The sequence below is a fragment of the Leptonychotes weddellii genome, chromosome 11 (genome assembly GCF_054177405.1).
Source record: "Leptonychotes weddellii isolate Sample4059 chromosome 11, ASM5417740v2, whole genome shotgun sequence".
Classification (NCBI taxonomy): Eukaryota; Metazoa; Chordata; class Mammalia; order Carnivora; family Phocidae; genus Leptonychotes; species Leptonychotes weddellii.
Window position 1 is genome coordinate 13,266,910 of NC_138379.1, and position 24,908 is coordinate 13,291,817.

General features: G+C 58.2%; 1 protein-coding gene and 1 long non-coding RNA gene across 7 annotated transcripts in view; both read right to left on the reverse strand.

The window, feature by feature from the left end:
- Window positions 1-24,908, reverse strand: part of DGKZ (diacylglycerol kinase zeta) — a 40,651-nt gene that overhangs the window by 4,240 nt on the left and 11,503 nt on the right. For 2 of the 6 annotated variants that reach the window (XM_081798208.1, XM_081798210.1), the window contains exons 2-20: window positions 7,571-7,679; window positions 7,033-7,128; window positions 6,634-6,708; window positions 5,466-5,522; window positions 4,995-5,063; window positions 3,988-4,059; window positions 3,760-3,876; window positions 3,588-3,659; window positions 3,256-3,351; window positions 2,914-2,996; window positions 2,751-2,811; window positions 2,553-2,666; window positions 2,321-2,461; window positions 1,714-1,792; window positions 1,483-1,538; window positions 1,247-1,309; window positions 1,071-1,144; window positions 871-982; window positions 40-311 (exon numbers count right to left, since the gene is read on the reverse strand). In XM_081798208.1, coding sequence (XP_081654334.1) covers window positions 40-311; window positions 871-982; window positions 1,071-1,144; window positions 1,247-1,309; window positions 1,483-1,538; window positions 1,714-1,792; window positions 2,321-2,461; window positions 2,553-2,666; window positions 2,751-2,811; window positions 2,914-2,996; window positions 3,256-3,351; window positions 3,588-3,659; window positions 3,760-3,876; window positions 3,988-4,059; window positions 4,995-5,063; window positions 5,466-5,522; window positions 6,634-6,708; window positions 7,033-7,128; window positions 7,571-7,679 — 1,818 coding nt within the window. Of the gene's footprint in view, window positions 1-39; window positions 312-870; window positions 983-1,070; window positions 1,145-1,246; window positions 1,310-1,482; window positions 1,539-1,713; window positions 1,793-2,320; window positions 2,462-2,552; window positions 2,667-2,750; window positions 2,812-2,913; window positions 2,997-3,255; window positions 3,352-3,587; window positions 3,660-3,759; window positions 3,877-3,987; window positions 4,060-4,994; window positions 5,064-5,465; window positions 5,523-6,633; window positions 6,712-7,032; window positions 7,129-7,570; window positions 7,680-8,019; window positions 8,755-24,908 lie in introns of all 6 variants that reach the window. The other 4 variants (XM_081798211.1, XM_081798209.1, XM_081798207.1 and 1 more) reach the window with 3 other exon arrangements.
- Window positions 18,033-24,888, reverse strand: LOC145716136 (uncharacterized). The gene is made up of 2 exons (XR_014138575.1): window positions 23,010-24,888; window positions 18,033-22,008 (listed from the first exon to the last, which is right to left on the reverse strand). It is a non-coding gene; the product is annotated as an uncharacterized LOC145716136 (long non-coding RNA).

Below are 24,908 nucleotides of genomic sequence, written 5' to 3' on the forward strand. Positions count from 1 at the left end.
GGCCCTGCCTCGCTTTCCCGGGACAGGGCAACCGGTAGCCCCCTCTCCAGCTGGGGAAACTGAGGCTCGAGAGAGGGGCAGCGTCTGGTGGTGGCTGGGAGGGGAACATACTCGCTGTGCAGGGGGGCGGTGCTCCGCCGCTTGGCCTTCTGCACCATAGTGGCCTGGTTGCGCAGGGCGATGCGAATGCGCGAGGCCGCGAGCTTGCAGGGCTCACCATCCACCTGCACTGGGATGGCCTTGGACGTGGTGAGTACCACCTCACGGCACTGTGTCAACCGCTCGCCGTGCCCGCCTACCTGCAGCGCCGCCTGTGGGTGCAGGAGGCTCAGGTCAGGGGCAGGGGTAGTGGGACCCCAAGCTCTGTTCCCCGCATGGATGCTCTGGCCAGGGAACAGAGCGACAACAATCCCCCAGAGAGCAGAGGGAGGATAGGACCCCAGTCAGAGAGGGGAGGGGAGAGTGAGACCCTGGTCAGAGAAGGGAGGGGGAACCCCAGCCAGGGAGAGGAGCATGAATTCTCCCATCTTGGCCAGTGAAGGGAAGTTTGGTGACACTCCCCCCTTCCATCTTTTTTTTTTTTTTTTTTTTTAGATTATTTATTTATTTATTTGACAGAGAGAGAGAGAGACCGTGAGAGAGGGAACACAAGCAGGGAGAGTGGGAGAGGGAGAAGCAGGCTTCCTGCAGAACAGGGAGCCCGATGCGGGGCTCGATCCCAGGACCCTGGGATCATGACCTGAGCCGAAGGCAGACGCTTAACGACTGAGCCACCCAGGCGCCCCTCCCCCTTCCATCTTGGGACAGTGCTCCTGGTCACTGTGGGGACAGAGCCAGGGCTGCAGGCAGGTCCCATGCTGGCCCACTCACCAGAGATGTCATGGTAAAGCCAATGACCTCGAGGTAGCCATCGTCGTGCCGCTGGGGCTCAAAGTCGTGGTGCTCCCCAGGGTGGCCCCAGGGCATGGTGCCTGCACAGTACCTGAAGGGGAAGGTAACACAAGGGCCTTCAGAGGGCTGTTGTGCAGGGTGGAGACATCAGGGCACACACAGGGCCCTCCTGTCCTCACCTGGGGATATTCAGGAAAACAATGCACTGGGGTTTCAGGTCCTGAATCTTGGGGGTCAGGTCAGTTCCGTCACACTGCAGGCAGGACCAGGGGAGGGTGTAGGGTATATATGGTGCCAAGGTGGCCTCCGTCCCCGCTGGGCTCACCTACCCTGCCTGCCAGCTTGGTCCGCTTACCACCACTCGGATGTGCTTGGCCAAGTCCTTAGAGCTGCCCATCAGGAAGTCAGAGAAGGCTGTCTGTGGGCGAGAGAGGGCGTCACCATCTGGCGACAGGGACTTTTGCTCACCACTGCCTGGCAGGGGTCCTGTGGCCTGGCACATACAGGTATGCAGGGGGCACAGGTGGGAGAATAGTGGGCATGGCGGGGGGGGGGAAGGGGGGGCCTGTTGCTGGCAGATCCCAGACTCACCCCGGCATAGAACATCTTATTCCGAAAGCGGCTGTTGAATTTCTCTGGGTTGGCCTCTGGGGGGCGACAAGAACCGGGACAGTCAGTCATTCTGAACCTGCTGGGGCTTCCCAGGCTGGGGTGGGAAACGAGGGCTGGGAACTGCCAGGGGCAAGTTCTGACCCTCTCGGTACCCTCCTGTGTCCTCCCCTCCCCAGCCTCCCGATGCTTTCGCGGCAAGTGGTTGCCCACCTCGAGACTCATGAAATTCCAGGGTGACATGGGCATCAAAGCCCAGGCTGAAGTAGTTGTTGAAGACATCCAGGGGCAGCTGGAAAAAGGTCAAGGGCCCAGCATGAGGGCTGGGCCACACAGCCACCTCCCTGCTCTGGCCACCAGGCTGGCTTGGCCCACGCAGTTTTGGAAGCCTTTCCCACAGTTAACAGGATCCGCCAGAAAGCTCTTCCCTCTAGCCCGAAGCCTGCCTCCAGTTCTGCCCTCTCGGCTCCCAGCTCCCGTGGGGCTGCTCCAAGTGCCCCGTATACCAAACACCCTGGGCCCTGCTGGCATGCTCTTCCCTGGCTTTCCAGTCCCCCCACCCCCGACACTTCGTCCACAAGTGCCGTATTCTGTAGGGGCTCCGTGAGAATGGGGACTTTGTTTTGTTGCTGCTTAAAATGATGCCTGGCATGTGGTGGATATTCAGTAAATATTTGCCCAGAGGCTAACTTATGGGGTACCATTATTACCATCGTACAGGAGAGGCCGAAAGTCTGGAGAAATGAAGAGATTTGTCCAAAGCCCCAGAACTGGCAAGTGGGACAGAGGGCTTTCCCCATCATGGCCCTGGCCGACCTACCCGGTCAGTGGCGCCCTCATCACGCTCCTCTGGCCCTGCGTCGGGGTTGGGCTCAGCACGGAGGTCCCAGCGGTCTAGCTGCACCACATTCCCCTCCTCCACGTGGGAGAGGATCTTGGACACAGGCTCATCCGTGTAGCCCTGAGGGGACAAGGCAGGAACTGAGCCTCTCTTGGGGAGAGCCCCCCGCAGCAGCACAGCCCACCCCCACTCCCCGCCTCTGGGCTCTTACCCCACCCCAGTTGAGGGTACGGGCCAAGTCATTGCCAGTGCCCAGGGGCAGAATGGCAACAGGGGGTGGTGGCTTTAAGCGCAGCTGGTCCAGAGTGGAGAGGATCCAGCCGACCTGGAGGGGGCAGAGCAGAAGAGGCCAGGTCAGACCAGCGGGGGCCCAGGCTCGGGCCCCCGCTGGAGAGGCAGGAGGACTCACCGTGCCGTCGCCTCCACACGCCAGGATGCGCAGGTTGTGCACTTTGCGGTACATCTCCAGCCTAGAGTCAGAAGACAGGAACAGGGCCAGGGTACGTGCGCCTGGCCCTCTGCGCCAGGCAAGCCCTCCCCACCATCTCCACAGAGCCACGGCAAGTACTTACGCCTCCTTGGGCCCTCCCTGGCTCAGGTCAAAGACTTGTCGGGGGTTGAGATACCACAGGAAGGACTGGATGATCTTAGCGCCCTGTAGGGGGCACCGGGGGAGTCGGTCAGGGCTGGTGGACTGAGGTGGGGAGAAGCATGTGAGAAGGAGGACGGACGTGGCTGTGGGAACCAGGCCCAGCAAAGGGCGAGGCTCTGATTTCCTCAGGACCTCTGGGCAAGAGGGATGGGGCAGGAGCCTGCAATGGAACCTGGGAGCATTTGCTGGGGAGGGAAGGGTTGCGGAGCTTGACCCCGCTCCTCCCCCGGAGGCTTTCAATGGAGAGGGAGGCTGTGCGTACCTGGTTGCCCCCACTCTTGGGGTTCACAAACACCAGCAGGGGCTTCATGAGGGGCGACGGGGTGGGCCTGATGATGAAGGGTCTCCAACGGCCCTCCTTGGAGACAGGGAGACTGTAAGACTCTACCCTGGCTGGACAGACCTCACGCTCGTTCTTGGCGGTGCCCCCTCACGTTCTGCCTCCAGGGCAGACCTTAAGGTGGGCCTGGCCACAGAGAGGCAACTCGGATCTGGCCTCCCACCTTCCCCAGGGGCCCAGGGAGCTCAGTACTTCAAGAAACAGGCCCCTCCTTCCTGTTCACCTCCAGCTGCCCACCCAGCCCCAGGACTAACCTCTGGCCCTTTCTTGCTAGATTTCCTCTTGAAGGATGCTCTTTTTTTCTTCTTGCTTGCCTTGAGGGTATTCTGCAAGGGAAGCAGGGGCATTGGCGACAAGGCAGGTGGGCTGGGGCAGCTGGCAGAGCCCACGTGTGGGGGTGGTGTTACGGGTGCAGGCAGGACTCACCTGTGGCCTGCGGGCACGGAGGATCCAGGTGGGTGGGATGACCACAGCAGCGTGCACGCCCAGGGAGCACGGCTCCTCTATCTGTTGCAGCATGAAGCAGGACACCTTGCTGTGGTACTAGAAGGGCGGGGGGCGCAGCTGAGCTCAGCCTGAGCTGAGCCCTGGGGGCCCCCCTCGCAGTGTCACCCAGGGGACAGCCTCCGGGGGGCCGGGGCGAGCACCACTTACTGCCTGCTTGCACCAGGAGCAACTGATGGCCACAATCTCCTTGCTGTGGAAGGTGAACTTCTGCTGGAAGCCCTAGGGTGGAGAGGGTGGTTGGGGCACCAGCGGCCGGGCCCAGAGCAGCAGGCCCAGCCCCTCTTCCGTGGCCAACCTCTCTCCACCCAGGGAAATTGAGCCCATTTTTAAAAATTAAAACAACTGTCAAATAAGGCCCTGGAGCAGGGAGGCCTGCGATTCTCTGAAGTTACCTGCAAGGCGCTGGGTGCACACACCCGATCTGTTAGAAGGGGTCACAGCTAACTCCTGCCAGAGGAGATTCCCTCCTTCCTGACCCCAGACCCCGAAGCCCCCCGGTACATGCTTAAGAGTGCTTCACACTTCTTCACAGCACCTGTCACATTCATTCCCTTGTTCATTCCACAGACATTTACTGAGGACCTGCTGTGTGCCGGACCCCGTGCTCGGCACTGAAAGTGAGCAGAGGAAAGAGGGACGAGGCCCCGAGACCTTCCAGAGCCTGCGCTTACTGAGGGAAACAGAGCAGAAGCAGATGACGAGTAAGTGGCCGCCACGCTGTGGACTGTGCTCAGGAAGACTGCCCGCAGAGTCTGTCTTCAAGCCACAGCCTCCTCCAGGAAGGCAGGGACCTCATTACCCAGCTCGGGGCTCAGCACCCAACAGGGGCGCAACAAATACTGTGCTCAGTTACCAAATCAGTACGTCTATATACAATTCTCAGAGGGCTCCCGCACGGCTTCAAGGCGGTCCAGATACACCGCACGAGAAGCTCACTTTCTTCCCTGCTCTCCTGCTCCGTCCAGAGACCTGGGTGTTTTGGGACTGACGGGGCCCCTCAGCCAGGCTGGGAGTGAGCCCTAGGACTCTGCACTCAGGAGACACCGTCAGCCACGGGCAGCTCACACTGGACTCATGGCCCGAGGCTCGGGGGCCGCAGGGTCCAGGTCCGGGGAGGGGAGCGGGCTGGCCCACCTCCTGGGGCAGAGCCTCACCTTCCCACAGTGGCGACACTTGCCATCCTGGCGTCGCCGGTGTACCCAGTGGTGCCGCACAAAGGTTGGCTGGTGGAGGAGGAGAGAGAATCACCAGAGTGAGGGGTGGTGAGGCGTGAGCCCTGAGTGTGGCCTGCACCCCTCAATATATTAACGTGAGGCGTGGGGCTGCAGGAAGCTCTGCAGAAGCGTGAGTGAGAGTGGCTGGAGGCTTCTCTCCATGGCCTCCAGGTGGGGGCCGAGGCTCCGGCCGGGGGAGAAGAGCGAGGAGGCACGAGAGGCAGGCGGTGCCTCCCCCCTGCCCCGCAAGCAGGGCCAGCCAGGCCTTCCCCATCGAGGCCCTCTCCGAGCCTCAGTCCTGCACCTCCCCGCACCCCAGAGCAGCCTCAAAGGGGCACTCTGGAGACACTGCGGAGAAGGCCCCTCAGGAAACCTGGGGCCTCCTCACCCATAACTACCCTGGGCACTTACCTCACGGATGTTCCTGGAGCCTGATTCGCGGAAGGACGGCTTACAGCGGAAATTTATCTGTGAAGCATTGCAATGACCACCGAGATGTCAGAGCCTCCTTTCAGGGGCTCAGGCATCTAGCCACCTTCTCCAGCAAAGTGTCACTCAGGGTCATCCTCACAAGGCAGGGATAGCCCCAAATCATCCTGGGAGCCCTCAGAATGTGAGACCCCTCTTCTCAGAAGCCCTCCTGCATCCCTGCCGCCTCTCCACTAGCCAGAAGGACCCTTTCCTTCCTCTGTCAGTCCGCTGGCATGGGGGACACTGGGAGTGTCCACCTCCCCCACTAAAAGGCAGCACGCTGTGCTCCCCCCCCCAGATTTTCCCTCACCCTCTGGGGCTCCCAGCCGAGGTGCGTGCAGGCGCCCCGATCCTTGCTGGCAGACCTGCGCTGGCTGGTCCCTGGAGACCATTAGCTCATCCGTGGAAACTGGTCTGGTCTCCAGCTCGGGCTCTGGAACGCCTGGGGCTAGGTTTGTTTCTCTTTTCCCAACCGTCCCTGCTTCAGCCTTAGCACAGTTGCGGGGAAACCTTGCTCTAGGAGTCAGGGGCTGGGGCAAGTGGCCCACGTTAGCCTTGTTCATGCTGTTCCCAGTCCTACAGGCTTTCCCATGTGCTGCCTGGGGAGCCCTCCCACCCTCTGCCCGGACCTGCCTCCCCAGGGTTCCCTCTACTTCCCTTCGGAAGCACGGGGCCCAGACACGCCACCAGCTGTCGACACACTGCGGACAACCGTCCTTAGGGAAGGGTCTCTAGGGCAGGGGTATGTAGCGGACAGGGCCAAGCTTCGGCAAGACAACAGCCCATTCTAAATGTGGACTTCGGTGTGGGTAAAATGGTGTCTTGGCTGTCACTCACTCATTCATCCCACTAACAGTCAGTGAGCCCCACTCTGTGCCAGGCTTGTTCTGGGCAGTGGGGTAGGGTAGATAAAAAGGGGGGAGACAGGATTCAAATGCAGGCATTTCAGCTCCAGGGTCTTTGGCTCTACACCACCACGCAGGCTGGGACGCTCTTGGCAGGTGAGGCGTGTAACGTGAATAGGCGTGCAGAGACACACACGTGTGTGTACAAGATGCCTTCGGCACCCAAAGGGGAGGGGCGGGAAAGGCTGAGCACGCATCCTCACCTTCTCCAGTTGTTCGATGCAGGGGGTGTGCACCACGATCTTGCAGGCTGCACACTTTCTCCGGGACACTGATTTCTGCTGCAGAAAACGAAGAGAGGGCCCTGAGGCACCAGGTAACTCCATCCAGGATGCTGCCCCAGGGCAGGAAGAGAAATCCTTACATGTGCCCCGGCACAGCTGCCCTCTGTGTTCACTGGGAATTCGCAGTGCTGGCATCAGAACACAGTCCCCATTCCTCCTGCCATCCTCAGGCAGCCCTCAGCAGGGGCGCTCAGGAGAGCGCCTTGCTCCCACCTTCCCTGGAAAGGGCTACAGCTGTCAGGCCAGCAGAAGTCCGCCTACAGGCTTCTAGACCCGCTCCACCAGCAGGGGACAGCGTGCCACCCAGGGCTCACTCACCAGCATCTTAGCTACACAGTACTGCTCCCCAACATAGCAGAAGTCCCCCGACACGTTGGTCTCGAACCAGATGTGTTCCCCATACGTCGCGGACTCCTAGACCACGAGATGAGCGTGCTCAGCGCAAACCTGCTACCTGACTGATGGTAGGTAGCCCTACAGACTCACCTCTCTCCCAAGACAAACCTGCTCCAGCTACTGCAATCTACTCTGCTCCATCCTGTTTCCCCACTGTCCCTATTTTTTTTTTTCTGAAGATTTAAAAAGGTTTTTTTAAGTAATCTCTACACCCAACGTGGGGCTCAGACTTACAACCCCCGAGATGAAGAGCCGCCAGCTCCACCAACTGAGCCTGCCGGGCGCTCCTCCCACTATCCCTGCTCTTGAGGGCTGGGCTGAAACGTGTCCACCCCAGCAGGTCTGCCCTGATCCCAAAGGCCCATGGGCTCCTCCCGCAGTTGCCCCCCGCACTTCCCTCCACCTCCAGCTGCTGCCCTGGTACCCACCTGTCCCTCCCTCCCAGCACCCTGCCACTCACGCTCCAGTCCACAGTGCTCCGGATCTGCCGCTCTGGCTCGCTGCACAGGGCCCCGGGAGTGGGAGGAGGGGGTGCCAGGTGCTGGAGGCCCGACTTGGTGATGGCTTTCCTGCAGAAAAGGAGATCGCTGAGGCCAGCTGAGCACCTGGAGACTCTGCTTCCTTCCCCCCCTTACCTGGGATCTCTGCCCTCACTGTGACTTCAACCCCTGGCCAAGACGGGGACCGCAGTGAGGAGGGTAGGGGATGCCCCACGGCAGCCTAGGGCTCTGGGAGGTTCCCTGCAGGAGACTTAGCCCTCCTCACAGCCCTTGTGGGGTGCGCTGGCTTCCAGGCACTGTCCAGAGCTATTCCCAAGAGGGGTGGGGGGGCGGGCCGCAGGCCAGGCAGAGCCTAGAGGTCCTTCCCCCAGGCCAGCGCCCTCGCCCTGCCAGCCGCAGCTATACCTACGGAAGCAGGGCACTCCAGGTCTGGGGTCCTGCTGACTTGCGCCGTAGGGCCACCTGGCGCCTGCGGGACAGCGGGCGCGCACGGGCGGGCATCAGCGCACCAGCTGTGCTGCCTGAGGCTCTTCGGGCCCCAGGGCCAGGGTGCTGGCTGGGGGGCTGCTGCTGGCTGAGGCGCCGATAGTAACCATGCAGGCCCCAGAGGGCGCGGTCATACACCACGTCCGCAGGGACCAGGGGGGCCGAGGCCCGGCGCCGGTGCAGGCAGCGAAGCATGGGCACGAGGGTGCCCCGGTGTGAGGAGGGCCCTGGTCTCTTGGCGCCCGGCTGGGGGGCACTCAATGCCGCAACGGCCACGTCCTCCTCCTCAGGCATGCCTATGAGCCCAGCCAACAGCAGGGGTGTGCCCAGAGGCTGCGCCCCGACCGTGGCAGGCTGGGGGGCGGGCACCTCATCCACGACGAAGCGGGGGTTGCAGGCAGGGGGCACGGTGCTGGAGCGCCGGCGGCTGGTGCCCCGGGCCCCCACCCCGCAGCTCAGGAGGCAGCCCTGAAGCTGTGCGCTGGAGCGGCGCCGCTGGACCAGCAAGGAGGAGGCCTGCCCGGCAGGGGAGCGGCGTCGGACCTTGCCTGTGGGCAGCCCCACGCTGCTGGGCCGCCGCTGCCCCTCCCCAGGGCCCGGCGCCTTCCGCTGGAAGCGTCTCCTAAAGAAGGTCTCCATGGCAGGGCCAGGCGGACGGCTGTTGGGCAGAGACCGGGAGCATCAGGAGCTGGGCCAGCCTATGGCCCACCCTGCGCCCAGGAGCCCAGTCACAGCCTCTGCCCTTTGAGCAGAGAAGGGACACAGGGGGAAAGGGGGAGGGCCCACGGCCTCTGACCTCCATAAACACGGTGTTTGAGGATACCACGGAATCCTCAGGGGAGCCCACATTTACCACTGCCGGAAGCACTAACACCCCGTCCCCCCCCCCCAATTATACCCTATGCTGCCCCAGGAGTAATGGGTACAAGGGGCTTCCGGCCAGCCATGCGGCTCCTCTGTCCAGGCACCATAAACCACAAAGCCCTGGCCTTTGACTCCCTCGCCTGAAGCTGATGGAAAAGAAAAAAAGGAAGCTGAAAGCCCGCAGTCCTGGGTTCCCGGTTGCAATCGGCCTCTACAGACGGAGGGGCCAAGGATAAGCCTTTTCTTTTCCTCTCATTGGGCCTTTGTTTGGCTACCGACTCAGGGCAGCTTAGGTTTAGGTGTCCCCTCCTCGGACATGGCACAAACTAAGCTATGATAATAAAACGAGGCTCTCTGAAAAGAAATTCAGTCCGGGTAAGATCCCCAGAGTCTCTCAGCCCCAAGTCGTGGGGTCAGGCTGAGAGTGGCACTAGAAATGGAGCCAATCTGACTTAGGGATCAAAGGACCCTGGGGACCAAGGCCGTCAGGACTGAGGAGAGCCGCACAGGGGGAGAGCCACCCTAGGCCTCACGCAGGGCCACTGTGTATGGGGAGCAACAAGAGGACTGAGCCAAGAGAAAAGCCTTCCAGGTATGTTCTGGGTGTGCATCTCTACCTCTGAGCGGCTAAAAGAAAGAACTTTCCTGTACTAGACTGCTCTGTCTTACCCTTCTGCAGAGGCCTAGTATGGATCCCCCATGTGTGAAAGTACCGGCTGATGGGGGATGTTTGAACACCCTTCCAGCCCTGCTGCCAAGGGAGCCTGTGAACTGCACTGTGTCCGAGGGGCCAACGCTGGGAGATCCAACTCTCCGCCCCAGAGTTCCCTCCTGCAGGGAGGCAGAACCCATGGGGACCATCCTTCCTCAAACCATCCTCCCTTGACCTGTGCTGAACACGGGCCCAGCTTCCTTCACCAGCTCACCTACTCCCGGCTGCCTCTTCTTCACAGGCTGCTGGGATTATTGCACCCTCACTTCTTCCGAAGGTGGGGGAAGGGCAGGAAGCCTGGTAGGCTTGGGGGCCGGGAGGGGAATGCCTCCAGAATGCCCAGGGATGCCTGTGCCCCGCCATCAAGTGACCTCCTGGGCCCTGGCAGCCACAGAAAGGTCAGAGCCACAGCCATGGGACATCTGCCTGGGGCTGACAAGAGAAACCCGTCCGCCTGCTGAGGGCCTGGCAGAAGTCAGGCGTGGTGGTGGCTGGGAGCCTTGGACAAATGGTGGTGGGTGCTAGGCTGGAGGACTCAGGCCCGGGCTGCGTGTCTACTGCCTGTTTCTCCCACCACCCGCTCACCCACTCTTTAATCCACGACGACCCCGGGAGTCTGGGCAAGCAACGCCAGGCCCTGGATGGGTGTGGGGGTGTTCAGGGAGAGGCACACGGGGCCAAGGTATCCGAGCTCCCGTGATCAGTGAGCAGCGGAGGCAGTGTGCCGGGGGGAGCAGTGCTCGAGACTGCCTGTTACAGTCCCCGGCCTCTGCAGGGGACAGGGAGAAGGGCAGGAGGTAAGCTCTGCGGGTAGGAGAACAAGTGTGGACAGAGAGCTCTCGGCTTCCTACTAAAATCAATAGCACCACAGCTGACATGTTTTGAGTGCCCACCATGTGCCAGGCACTCTGCTAAGCCCTTTACAAACACACGTATCATTTTATAAACCAGAGCAACGTGGAAGAATAGGTACTGCATCCTGCCATGTTACTGATGGGAAACTGAGGCACAAGGAGGCAACTTGCCCGGAAGTCCACAGCGAGTCAATGGGGAGCCAGTGACGGAACCCAAGGCTGCGTGAAGGCAAAGCCTGTGTTCCAGGAGCCACAGTGGAGAGTAGAGTCTTTCCTTCTGGGCCATGGGGCTGGGACTGAGCGGGGATGGCGCAGGGAGGGGAGCCCTAATAAAGGCAACAACGGCCCCATTGACTCAACACCTACAATGGGACAGGCCCCGAGCTAAGTACTTTCATTTATCATCTCACTTGATCCCCACCACAACCCCACGAGGCGGGCAGGGTCAGCGGCTCCGTTACAGAAAGGAGGCCTGAACAGGTGCAGTACGTGCTCCAGGTCACAAGGCCAGTCAGTGGCAGAACCGCGACCTGAACCCAGGGCTGCCTGACTCCGGTCTGCTCGGCACCCAGGAAGAGAAGCCCGAAGGCCCAGCTGCCCGTTGCTGCCTGGGTGCTGGCTCGTCAGCACTCCCCCGGGTGTTGGCTTTCCCCGCCCATCTGGTCAGGCCGCCCTGTGACAGCTGCCCGGCCTGGAGATTAGTCACCCGGACACACCGCCTGATGCTAGTGTCACCCAGAAAACAAAAGGCCACAGTCGGCAGGGGGAGGTGCTGCGGGCACTCTGTGAGCAGCGATGAGGCCTGGGCCCTGCCAGCTGCCCCAGACCCACGCTGACAAGAGAGGCCTGGAGTCGCATCGGAGGCCTGGCGGCGCAGTCACTGCGAGCGGGGCGCAAGGCGGGCTAGGCCAGGCCGCTGTTGGGTGACCTCGTGCAAAGCCGCCCCCACATGGGCCTCAGTTTCCTTGTTTGTCCAAGGAGGCTGCGAGACCGAATTGATATTTTATGACAATCTGTCCTGCACGGTACCCGTGCCTCTATGTTCCCAATGCCCCCTCCCCCCAGGCCCCACGCTTCCTGCTGCTCTGGTCTCCAGAGAAACCGCTGTCCTCTGGTTCCAGACTTCCTATCTCTGCCGAGGCTTCTCCTGGGTCCAGTCGGAAGCCCCCCCGCGGGCCTCAGGCCCCAGCCTCTCCCCACCACGCAGCCCCGAGGGGCGCTGTCTTCGCACCGCTCTGCTTGCCATCTGCAGCAACCCACGCGCTACGTGCAAAGGCCACTGGAGGAGGCCCCCCGGGGTTCTGACACCAACGGCAGAGCAAAACGGCTACCCCTCAGCCTTCGCGTGGGGGACCTCACACCCAAAGGGGACAGGGACCTCCAGCTGGCTGTCGAGGGCGCAAGGAGAACTCCCCAGCTCCACTGGCTACGGGCTAGAAAGAACCAGACTCCTGGCCTCCCAGCCCAGACCATCTCACCCCCTATGTTAGTTTCAAGTGGAAAAGCCCAAGGGCCTTGGAATCCTGCATCTGCCATTGCTTTCCCGGGTGTGGATCGACTAACCTTTCTGATCCTCAACTTACTCCTCCGCAAAATGGGGATACCACCTAGTTCAGAAGGTTGGCCTAAGGGAGGTTCTGATAAAGTACCTGGTGATACCAGGCAGAGGGGAGGGGCATGGCAGAGCCTACACCCGCAGTAGACACAGGGGTATGTGGATCGTGCCATCTCCTGGGGTTTGTCTCTGCCCGTGGCGGGAGTGGGAACCCAGAAAGGGAAGCAGGAGAACCCGGGGTGGCCACCACCCACCACATGAAGAATAGAGCCTGGCAGCCAGAGTCCCCTGGGGGTATCTGCCCATGCTGTAAGGGATGCCCTCTGCCCCTCATACCAGGCCTGGCGCCCCAAGGTGCTGGCACAGGACACCCTGTGGGATGCAGCCAGGGTTCCCATTCCCGGCTGCGAGCAGGGCCCCACATGCCCCTCTCCTCAGGGAAGGCTGGGAATGGTGCACAGTGGCCCCATTTCCAGCAGCCCCAGAGCAAGGGCCTGGCGCGGCCTCCCTAGGGGGATACTGGTCAGAAGCCACCTCTGGTGCTCTGCTCTCACAGCCCGAAGGTCAGAGGGAAGGAGCTGGGGACAGCTGGAAGGGAGGCCTGCCTCAGGGCTGGTGAGACAGGGTCCCCCTTTCCCAAGGTCTTTACTTGCTAAGAGGAGCCTGCCCAAAACAAAACAAAACAAATGTGCAGCGGGGAGCAGGTGGCCAGGGCTGCACAGGAAACAGCCAGCAGGCCAGTAATGTTTACCTCCACGGGGCCTGGTGGGGGCAGGCACCTAGCCCACCCTTTCCCTTCCCTTCCCTTCCCTTCCCTTTTCCATCAGCTTCAGAGCCTCATCCAGGAATGGTGGTGCCTGGGCCCACCCTGATCCGTTCCTCCCCAGACCCACCCAGACAGCTACAGGAAGGAGGAAGCAGAAGGCAAGGAAGAGTTGGGGGTGGGGTGGGGGTGAGTCCCCTTTGACCTGATCTGGAAGGCAGGGTGGCAGGCAGGAGGTGGGCGAGCGGGTGGGGCCTGGGGTCCCTGTGGGCAGGCGAGCCGGGGCTCTGGCTGGGGCTCCAGGCTGCTGGCCTGTGGCTGAGCAAGTCCTAGTTTGGAGAGCGAGCCGCTGTGGCTGCTCCTCTACCCCCTCCCCCTCGCCACCCTCCTCCCCCGAGCCTGAGACAGCCGTTATGAAAATAACCCGATTGGTAACCAACTGCACTTCCTCTCCCAGCGGCCGCTCCAGGCCCTGCAGCAAGCAGGCGGCCGGTGGGCGGCCTGGCGCACACGCGCACCAGTCCTGCCTCCTGGCTTCTCTTCCCGAAGGCCCCAGAGCCGGGCTGAGCAGAAGCCCAGTAGCCTCCCCTCCACCTGGTACCCAGGAGAGCACACACAGCCCCTGCCTTGGCTCCTGGAGGAGGTCTGGGCAGGCAGACGTGGGGGGTGGGGCGTGCCCCTCTGGCTACCTAATGTCCTCTCGCACCCACTGGACAGGTGTTCTGGGGTCTGGGGCAAGCGTCTGAGACAGCTAATCACTGGCGCCCGTCAAAATAACCACAAAAACAGATACCCGTCGAGTCTTTCACAACTTACAAAGCACTTTTTCACAAGCATTATCAGACAGGAGGCTTGTGATTCTGCTGCGCGGGTGGATTATCGTCCCAGCTAGCCAACAGGGCACCTGAGGCTCCCGGAGGCCTGTGGCTGCCCGAGCTCAGCAGTGGCTGAGCTGGGGCCATCCATCCTGGGTGTCCCGGCCCCCCCAAGGGGGCCTGCCAGAGCTGCCCCGGCTTGTGTCCTGGAGAGGCCAGCCCATGTCACACAAATCCTATCCAGAATGCCACCCCCCTCCCCCAGCTCACACTCCTGGCTCTCAAGGGTTGACAGTGGCAGCTCTCAAACTTCCACGACCTTTTACATTCTTAAAAATTACTGAAGATCCCCAAAAGGTTTTGTTTACAGGGATAAGAGCTATTGCTATTTACCATATTAGAAATTAAAACTGAAAAATTTAAAAAATATTCACTCATCTAAAAACAGTAAGCTCAGGACGCCTGGTGGCTCAGTGGGGTAAGCATCTGCCTTTGGCTCAGGTCATGATCCCGGGGTCCTGGGATGGAGCCCCACGTGGGGCTCCCTGCTCATCGGGGAGCTTGCTTCTCCCTCGGCACACTGCTTGTGTTCTCTCTCTCATACACACTCTCTCAAATAAATACAATCTTAAAAAAACCCAAAACAAAAAACCCCCAATAAACTCATTACGTGTTAACATAAATAACATACTTTTTTTTATTTTTTATTTATTTTTTTATTTTTTAAAGATTTTACTTATTTATTTGACAGAGAGAGAGAAACAGCATGAGAGGGGATAGGGTCAGAGGGAGAAGCAGACTCCCTGCCGAGCAGGGAGCCCGATGTGGGACTTGATCCCAGGACTCCGGGATCATGAGCTGAGCCGAAGGCAGTCGCTTTACCAACTGAGCCACCCAGGCGCCCAACATACTTTTTTTTTTAAAAAAACACCCTGCATTTTCTTAAAAACAAAATTAGCTAGAAGAGTGTCATTGTTTTAACTTTTGCAAATCTCTTTAATTTCTAGTTTAATAGAAGACAGCTGGATTCTCCTATCGGCCTCTGCAGTCAATCTGTTGTGATATGTTGTTTTGGTGGAGAATGTGAAGAAAATTCTGCCTCACACTGACATGTAGTTAGAAGAGGAAAGAGTATTTTAATAGCTTTTTCAGGCAATTATGGATGTTCTTCTTTGCTACTACATTAAAATATGACAAGTGGTAGTTTCTTAAAGGTTAGTGGCGATGTGGAATCTGAAACCGTATCAATGAACTTTTCACTGGTCTATCTTGCATTTTGCATTCTGTAACATCAAGCATTGGAAAATGTATTTTACTGAGTTAGGCAGATCTTCCAAATGTTGACACATTTCCTTATACAAAATCAAGAAATCATCACTACTTGCTAACATCACTACTGGTCTCATCAGAAAAGTCTTTTAGGTCCTGAGAAGCTGTCAGGCCCTAGACGGTGGACACAAGGTCTCTAAAATTCTAATTTTTGCTTTTCAAAGGCTCAAATTTTATCATTAGCAACAAGTACTGATACTGGTTTTAAAGTGACAAGCTCACTTCATTCATTTTTGAGAAAATGTCTGCCAAATACCCAAGAGTCTGAAGAGTTTTAGTTTGGTCTGTCAGGTGTTCTTTCACGTTAAAATGGTGTTCCTTAAAAAAAGTAACTGGTACAGCTCACGGCTCAGCAGCAAAGCCACTTTTCAAGACAAGCATCACAGTCCGGTTCGCAGCAAAACTGCCTTCTTCACACAGAATGTTTGGAAAGATGTATACTCAAGGATCTGAACTTTGCAAAATTATACGGCATTTTGTTGTTGTGAGCACGAGGCACACAACGGCTTCTAGTGTACGTTGCGGGCCCGGCCTCGGTTTGCGCCGAAGTTCCAGCCGCCCCACACCACCCTTGCTTTTACGCTGTCAGGTGGAAAGGGCACGAACCAGGGCAGCTCTGCAAGTATCATTATGCAAACAGTTCCAAAGGCACCAATCCTCTGGAAGGGTCGTGGGCACCCCCAGGACCATACTTTGGGAACCACTAGTTCAGAACGAATTCCAAATCCTCCGGCCTGGCAGGCGCGGCTTCTGCAGTTGTGGCACTAACTCAGCCTCCCATGTCCTGACGCAAACCCGTGGGTTCTGACCGAGCCATCCTGTCCTCTGTCCCCCAGTCCGGCCGTGCGCACAGCATACCCTCCACCTGGAATACTGGCCCCTTCCCACCCCGCATCAAAATCCCCCCTGCTCACAACTGCCCCAGGCGAGAATGCACCACTCCCACTAGTCACCTCACACCACTTATTTGGCTTCTTCTCTGCCACCGGACCTCTGGGAGCCCTAATTCTTTCAAATCCATATGCCTTGTTCCTCCCACCTGGCCACCAGGCCCCAAGCTCCCGGGGGCCAGGGCCCAGGTCTTGTGCATCTGGGCACGGCCCCGCACAGTGCCTAGCAGAGTCCAGTGTTTACCACCGATGGGCTCAGGAGGAAGGAAAAGGGAATTCCGTGGGGGAGGGGCGGGAGCCGTAAAGGAAGAGAAGGGCTTCCTCCGCCTCGGGTACTGCACCCAAGGGCTGACCACAGGGCCCAGGCCGGCCCAAGCCACTTCTCTTTGTTGGGCACAAGGGGATGGCAACAGCTTTTGTTTTAGCAGCTACCTCCCCCTCCTCTGCAGAGTGACCAGCTGAGGCCCCTTTCGGGGCCAGGTGCCATTGCCCACTCCACGCTCTCCGTGGCTTTCCTTGTGAAACTCGGACAGCAGGACTTGGCAACGTGAGGGTGGTGGGCAAGGAGGGGAGAGGAGGAGTGACTCAGATGCTTGGGGGCTGGGCCCGGGCCCAAGCCCCCGCTCTGAGCTCCTTGCTGAAGCACTCCGTCTCTCCTTCGTGTCCCAAGTCCCTGCCTCAGGGTCGGGCTCCTGCAAAGCCGGGGAGAAACGTCTGCGGAATGACTGACTCACTCACCCCTTTAGAGCCTCCCCTCCCAGCAGCACCACAGTTCATTTTAGAGTGATCGGTTGACCCCTGATTGGTCTTCCACTGTCAGCTGAGCCAAACGCAAAGCCCTGGGCCAGGACTCGACCAGCCCCTCGGCCTCCTGTCCCTTATCTTCCGTACTTTCTTACATTTTACTTGACAGACACACAAGGCGCTTTGTGCCAGGCCCTGTTCTAAGCATTTTACAAATTTAAACTCAGTGAACTTCATTAAGATGATTAGTATTATTATCCCCATTTTATAGGTGAGGAAACTGAGGCACAAAGAGATTAAATAACTTGCCTGTGGTCATACAGCTACGAAGTGGCAGATTCTAACCCAGAGTCTGCTCCAGGTCCATGCTTGAAACCCCTCACTCTCCACCTCTGGAAGGGGCCCTCTGTGCTCATGCCTTTGGCACCCAGTAGTCTATCTGGAATACCATTCCCCTCTTCTCCTTAGTGACCTCTCTCATCTTTTTCCTCTTGTCTTTTCAGAGTTGGCTCAGACACTGGCTCTGCTGCGAAGTTCCTCCCAGCCCCCTCTCCCGGGGGGTTGGCTGCTCCCACACTCAGGCCCTCTCTTGGTTATTCTCCGCCATCAGAGCTAGTTTGCAAGTCTGTACCCCCCACCAGACTGTGAGCCCCCGGGGACCATCAACTGCCCGTAATTGCATCCCCAGGGTTTAGAAGTGCTGGACTCGGACTGAAGAGGGAATGGAGGAAACAATGAATGGTCCAGGCTCCGCCGCATGGATGAAGCTGAGAGCAAAGAGCTCCGGGCACACCGACCCAGAGGTTGGCCGGCTCCTGAGGCCTTCTTGCCAGCACTGGGTGGACAAGTTGCTGGTTTGGGCTCTTGCGTCTCAGAGGCACACGCTGAAACCGATCCCTGACGGGGTTGCCTATATGTCTCCGAGTCTCCCAAGCCCCTGCTGGCCCCCAGGTCCTTCTTCCCTCCTGGCCGAGACCTCTCGTTGCCCTCTCCTGTATCTGCAGCAGGCTCCCATTCCCCATCTGTGCGGAACAGCATGCCCCCCCACCATCCCTCATTCAAAATTTAACTCCCTCTGTGCTTTCTGTCCCTGTTGCTCCCTCCTCCATCCCCTAGAAGATCTTCTCAGAATCAGCCGTCAACCCCTCCCCCCCAACTCCCCACCCTGCTTCTGTGCACAACACGCAGGGCCTTTTCCTGCCTTTGAGGCACTGTGCCTAAAATCTCTCGGAGAAGTTGCAGGAGACAAAGAGCTTTTGCAAGGATTTGGACTCAAAGGTCCAGAGGGGTTCTGCCTCTGACCAGCTACAGGACCTCAAGTGCAAGTCTCTCAACCTGTCTGAGCCTCAATTTCCTCATCTGATACTTGGGGATAACACCCACCCTGTCTTCCTCATGGGAGCTTGAAAGTTTGTTCACGGTAACCAATTCTTCAGTTGACCAAAACTTTAAAGAAAGGAAATTAACCCCAGAGACCTAAACATTAGGACAACCACTCTGGAGCATAGCTTGGCAACGACTATCTAAGGGGAAGATACACCACCCTGTAACCAAGCACCAGTGGAATGAACACACGAGGAGCCACGTCCTGGAACAGTCTCTGGAGGACTGCTTCCAACGGCAAAGGTACTACCAACAACCTAACTGTCCATCAACAGGGGACTGGGCAAATAGGCTGTCATCCAGTTGCAAAAGGGATTAGTGTATAGCAGTCAAAACGGGTACATCAGAGCTCATGTCTCAAGATGGTTAAATCCCCAAAACGGTACGGAGGAAAAAACTTGAATTCAGAATATGTACGGTACACCATTTAAATCAAGTGCAAAACCATCCAGAACAGTACTGTGTGTTGCTACGGATGGATACCTATGTAGGAAACATTTTTAAAAGGCATGAGAATACAAATACACAAAAAATAGGATTGTGGTTTCCTCTGGGGAGGGAGACAGGGGGCCTCTACCTCTATCTAAAGTAAATACAGCACGATGGTATGATTTGACCAAAGTGGTGGGTGTTACATGGTTCTGTACGCTTTTCTAATTGTAAAATATTTTGTGCTTTTTAAAAGATTTTTTAAAATAATTTTTAAGAAAGCCCCTCCTCCCCTGAGGGAGAACAGCTCCCTGGGGCTGCCCTGGGTCTTCCATGGATGGGTTTCAGCAGTGGCATGGAACCCCAACTATGTTCCTTACACTGTCTCATAGTAGGAACCCCGTGTCTGTGGGGCCGGAAGGTCTCCCCCCAAAGGATGCCTTCCAGAGGAGGGTGAGCGGGTGGCAGGTTGTGTCAGTGGGGTGTCTGTGTAGGCTGGGGAGCAGGAACCAGCTTGCTCCCTTTCACAACCGCCCCCGCCTTAGTAAAATGTCAGCAAGCTGGGGAAGGGGGGGCGGAGAGCCAGGCAAGCTGTTAACCCGCGAGATGCTGATGCTGGGGTGTGGGTGGTGCAGGCCCAGGCTCCCAGACAGCTATTTTGGCATGTGCTGTGATCGGGCTCAGCCCTGGCAGGGGAGAGGCCTCTACGTGGGAGCTCTGGACTGGTGCTCTGCCAGAAGCAAGGGGGAGGAGGTCTCTGAAAGGGAGGGAGAGGGCTCCGGGGCCCTTCCTCTCTCTTCAGACCTCTCACCGTGAGGTGCTGAGCACAAATGAGGCCCAGTGCACTGTGCTCTCCCTCCCCAGCACCTCTCCCCAGGCCACAGGCCACAGGCCACCCGTGACCTCAGGGTGATATCAAGGGTTCCTCTGAACATGTCTCTTGAGTCTTCTGCAACGTGTACTTTGAAAGCAAGATAAAAGATCACAGACTTGCCCCTGCACTCCACACCCAGCCAGGGAGCCCATGACAACCTGCTCACAACCCATTCTCCCTCACACTCTCATAGTCCCATACCCAAGGGTCCCCGCAGCCCAGCCTTGCTCCCCCTGCAGCTGGGATCCTGGTGGCAGTTCTCCCTTGGGGTCCAGGAGCGGAACGTCTCATGGGTCTCACTCCACTCCCATACAAGACAGAGCACTCAAACCCCTTTTTAGGCTCTACCAGTTTGGGGATGGGAGACTAAAACAAGAAAAGGGTGCTTGTAAGTAGGACAGCCTGTGTTGTGAAAAGATCCAGTGTGAGCTGCAGGATCCTGGGCCAGGCCTCTGACCTCTTTGAGCCTTTGTTTCTCATCTGTAAAATGGAAATAAAACCAACTACGAGACTAAGGATTACACGAAATGGATAGATTTACAGACTTCTGGCAACTGTGAACTGCCAGAGAAAGATGAGCTGGCACATCACACACCTGGATGCAGGGGAGTGTGGGGAAGGGTGGGAGTGCTCGTGTTCTCAGCCTCCTCCTCCTCTCCCTGGGCCACAGAGCTCCTGGTCTCAGACCTGCTCTCCACCACCTAACCAGGTCCCTGGTGTCTCAGCTGAGGAAGGGGGCAAAAAGGAAAGAGGGCAGAATGATACATAGCTCCTCAAGGGCATCTGGTCACTGCTCTGGCCTACTCTTTTCCTACCCAAAACTACCTTCCAAGGCTCCCAGCCCTGACTAGAGTGCCAGGCAGATCCCACGCCGAGAACTCTGGGGGTCCCCTAAGGGCATCAGAGGCTCCACAAAGGGAACAGAGGAAGCAGTCGAGTGCTTGGCACCACCCAGAGGTGCACCCACTAACCTTGCCCAGGAACAAGGGGAGCCAGTAAGCCTAGATGCACGTGCAGCAGTTTTTCCTTCTTACCCCCACCGTCTCCCATGATGACTTACAGAACTGCTCAGGGGGCAGCAGCAGCCTCCAGAAGGAGGCAGAGGGGGCAGCGAGGAGGACAGGTGGAGGGTAGGGTGGAAGGTGCCAGATGAGGATTCCTCAGAACACAAGGCAGGCTGTGGGGTCCTGAGATGTGGTACAAGTTGACACGATCCTGGAGTCAGGGGACTGGTGTTGGGGTCCCAGATAACCCCTAGCTAGCTGTGAGACCTTGGCCCAGTCAGGGCCACATCACTGGGCCTCAATCTTTAGGGAGGGGGAGGGGGAGGGGTTGGGCCAGGTACTGTGGAAGCTCCCGCCCAGCCTGCCTTCTGCCTCCTTCTGATCAGCTCTGCCCTGGCGGCGGAGTATCAGGTAACTGGCCAGTGGGAGGTGTCTGTGGGTCCACCCACAGCAGGTGTTTGGTACAAGTGGACTAGCTGGAAGGAGACTCTCCCCTCCCACCACCCTCTCCACAATGGTAGCTGTCGCCCCCCTGTGTCGCTCTAGCAATACTGCAAGGACAAGTCGCCCGTCAGCTTCTGGCCATTGAAACTCTCTCTAGCCTTTGTAGGGATATAGGGACCCAACCTCTGCTTCTCCAAGAGCCCGGGCACAGGCCAAGCCTCAGGGCCAGTGTGCCCACTCACTTCCTCCTCTGCTTGCGGGGATGACTGGCAAATTCTGGAGAGGGCTCCAGGAAGCCGAGGAGGGCAGGTCGGATTCTCTTTCCCCTACCTCCAGCTGCCCGGGGCCTAGGCTTTCTCTGACTAGGGTCACTCAGTCCTTCCTCTACCTTGCCTGGGAGGACATCCACTCTCCTGTTCTCTTTTGCCAGCTGGGGAAGCTCTGCATCCTGAGATTTGACCTTTTTGGAGTACAGTACGGAGAGACAACGACAAGAGTTGCCCATCCCCTCCCCTGACCTGTAAGCCAGTGTGTGGCAGCAAAGGAAGACAGACAGTCCTATCCCAGTTCCCGACCTCGGCTGGCTCCCTGCTGGCACATGACATTGGGGGAGGGGGCGGGGCGGCAGCAGAATGGGGTAAACTGACGCAAGCTCAGCCACTCGGGTCCCTTTTTCTTCTCCAGCTGGGAGGAACCCAGGGACTCTTACTTGCACCTGGTCCTCTGGACACCTGGGCCACTCCCAGTATTAGCCTGAGTAGGACAAACCACCCAAAAAGGCTTCTTTGTTCCCAGGCATCCGGCACCACAGACGGGGGTTCTCGCCTCTGCAAGACGCATCCCTCAACACATGCCTCCCCAACCACTGCAGAAACCAGCCCAAACTTCAGCTCAGGCAGCCCAGCGGGCACCCTCTACCAGTCTGGACTGCAGGCCCATGCTCACTTGGGGCCATGTGGCATCACCTCTAAATGGGACCTATTGTCTCAAACTTGTTCCACAGGTGCATTTCCTGCCCTCTGGGAACTAATGACTTTGAGCACTAAGCAAGGGCAGGGGTGGCAGAGCCAATGCTCAGGCTCCCAGGGGCTCTGGAGGCCCAGGCTCCTTACGTCTAGGTGTGTGAAACGCCAAGTAATTTCTGATGCCCCTGAGGTGCAAAACCAGTTAATCCACAAGCTGTGCGACCTGCCCAGGGCCAGGCTGCTGGGACCAGGCCAGAGGAGAAGGAAGTCCTCTCTCTAGGTGGGCCCTGGAAGAGCAGGAGGAGACGGAGTCAATTTCCCTCCCACTTCTGACTGACCACCCCCTAGGCCAGTAGGATCTGAAGGATAAGGACAGAGGAAAACTCGTATGTCCTGGGATTAGGGCAGGGCCTATACAGATTCTTCCGGGAGGGGCTGATGGTTCCCAGCAAGGGTCCATGAGGTGGAACGGAGCTGGGAGCATCATGGCCTGGCTTTTTGTCTTGCTACGCTACAAGAGAGGAGATTCTTACTGCTCCCCAGATTCCAAGAGGGTGAAGCCAGTTGTGGGGGTCTGAGAGGTGCTTTAAAGAAAAACCTCTTTAAGGAAGATGCCGAAGAGGCTGCCATTCAGGAACTGTTCTACCTGCCCAGATCGGGGATGGCAAACGCGCGGCCCATGTACCACCACTACCCCTCCCCAGCCCACAGCAGAGTGCTGATTATAGACCCAACCACCAAGCCAAGATCCGAATGCAGCAGCCACCACCAATCTATGTGTCCTCTTTGGTCCTCCCTTCCAGCCACTGTCGATACACTTATCAGGGCCCTCAGCCCCAAGGTGTGAGGATGGGGTAAATGCAGAGAAGAGCCTGGTTAAGGGTGAGGAAAAGATGGACGGGAGGGGCTGGCTTCAGCTAGGGCACTGGGGACTTTTACCTGAAAACAGCAACCAGCAAAGGTGGCTGGACCAGATTAAAAAAGCATTAAAGGGGTCATGCCCAAAGCAAGCGTACTATTCCAAACGTCTGCCCCCTTCCTCCAACCCAAGCAAGGGGGAGGGGGGGTCAGGCCCAGTGGCCATCTGATTCTCTGAGTTCCTGGGCCTGTCAGGAAAGTCTTTTCCCCTCACTGCCCTCTCCCTGACTCTACTGGGCTTTCCAAATATATTCATTTCTGAATGCCCCACTGCCCCAGCACAGAGCTACTACGCAGAGACACTCCTTACTTGCTTCCAGAGGTCGCTGTTTGATTTTCTTCTCATTAAGCAGCCTATCGGATGACTTACCATCCCCAGAGTGATGTAATACTTTGGTCCTCAAATCTGGTAGCATATCAGAAACACTTGCGAAGCTTTAAAACAAAACAAAACAAAACACCCAGGCCCAATCTCCAGACCTGATGAGTCAGGCGTGCTAAGGATAAGATCTAGGAATCTGAATTTCCTAAAGCTCCCTAGGTCATTGTGATGTTCTGTTCGGGAACCTGGTCTAGAGAAAGGGTTTTTTGGAGTAGAGTTCAAACTCTATCTCTCCCTCTGACTTGCTGTGTGACTCTGGGCAAACCACTTATCTCTTTGAGCCTGTGTTTTTCCTCATCTATAAAAATGGAAAAGTCACACCTATCCTGCTTAGAGAATTACGTAAAGGTATTTGTTGGTTTTCTTGCTTCTTGTTCTTCCCCTGAACGTGCCTGGGGTTCATCCCACATGCACAAACCTGTGCCCTTCAGGAGGGGCACAGCCACAGGTCACAGGAGCCCAACACTTGGTACCCTGAGGGCAGGGACAGGAAGCCTCTGGCGGAGCCCCTCCCTCCCCCTCCGGAGCCTGTGAACACTGGAGGCTACATCCTGCAGAGCTGGGTGTAAACTGCTCCATCTTGTCGGGCTGTGGGTGACAAAACAGAGGCACTGGAAGCCTTGCTCCCTGCCCCGTTTTGTATGACACTGAAGCTTGTGTGGCTTCACAAGAGCCCATGGAGCTCCATCTGCCAGTGTGAGAATCGTGATCTCTCTGTGTGCTTGGTGACACGGACACAAAGAACAGGGCCCTGGCCAGGGTAAGGCTGGCCGAGGGCATAGGTCGGCATTATGGGTTCACCAACCCGCACAACAGGAGAAAACTGCCCATGTTATCGGTGGGTAAAGTCTACCCTGGGAAAGGTCAGGGCAAAGCTCGGGGAGGGGGTGTGCTGAATGCCACCCAGCAGGGCAACCGAAGAAAAGTGAGAGGGAGGCCTTGGGCAGGCTCCAAGTGGTCAGAGTCCAGCCTGAGTTGGCTCTGGGGTCCTGAGCTGATTGGCTGCAAGCTCCCTGGCCACTGGAGAAAGGCAGGGGTCAGTCAGGAAAAAGCCCAAGGATCCAGGTGGGGTACTCATGGGACTCCACCTTCCCTCACCTTACACCAGGGCTGCATGGCAGGAAGCGACTCCCAGCCAACACGGGCACACATGCCATGAGCCGCCTGCACTCAATCTTTCCACACCCTCCCCCAGTTCCTAAGGAGCTTGAACAGCCAGGATTCCAGACTGCAGCCCACCCTATCCCTTACCCAGCAAGAGCTGGATGGGGATAAGGGGGAGAAATGCCTACTGCCTAGCCCAGGTAGAGGCTGGGGTCTCTCCACTAATTAAAAGCAATATAGAACAGGTGGCCAGGCACCCCCCAACCTCAAGGAGAGGCTTAAAGTGATGAGCAATTAGCTCAGTGACCAGTGCTCTGGGACAGCCATGTGTTGTGACAGTATCAACAGAGGCCATGTTCTGCAGATGCCATGCAGCGGTGGTAGGCAGACGGCCCCACCGAGGCGCGGGGGGTGGGGTGGGGCCGTGACTGCGGCCAGGGGGGCTCAGAGGGGGCCCTGTTCTCTCAGTGCCCAGAACGGGTGAGTGTCCAGTCACGGGGGCCCTGCCTGCTGGTCCTACCCTGCAGGCAAGTCGGAAGCTGACCCCGTCTCGGTACCACAGAGGAGGCGCGCTAAGCTGCCGGTGCCAGCGAATGACTCCCACTCGGTGCCAGTGCCGGGACGCTGGGGGATGACCCCGACGCGGAGCCAACCCCAGACAGCCCGCACTGCCCGTGCCCGGCGGAGACCTCCGCTCGCTGTCAGTCCCGAGACGGCCGAGCGACGCCTCCCGGTGCCCGGCGCCGTATCCGCCCGGTGCCGCGGTGCCCACCCCGCTGCCGC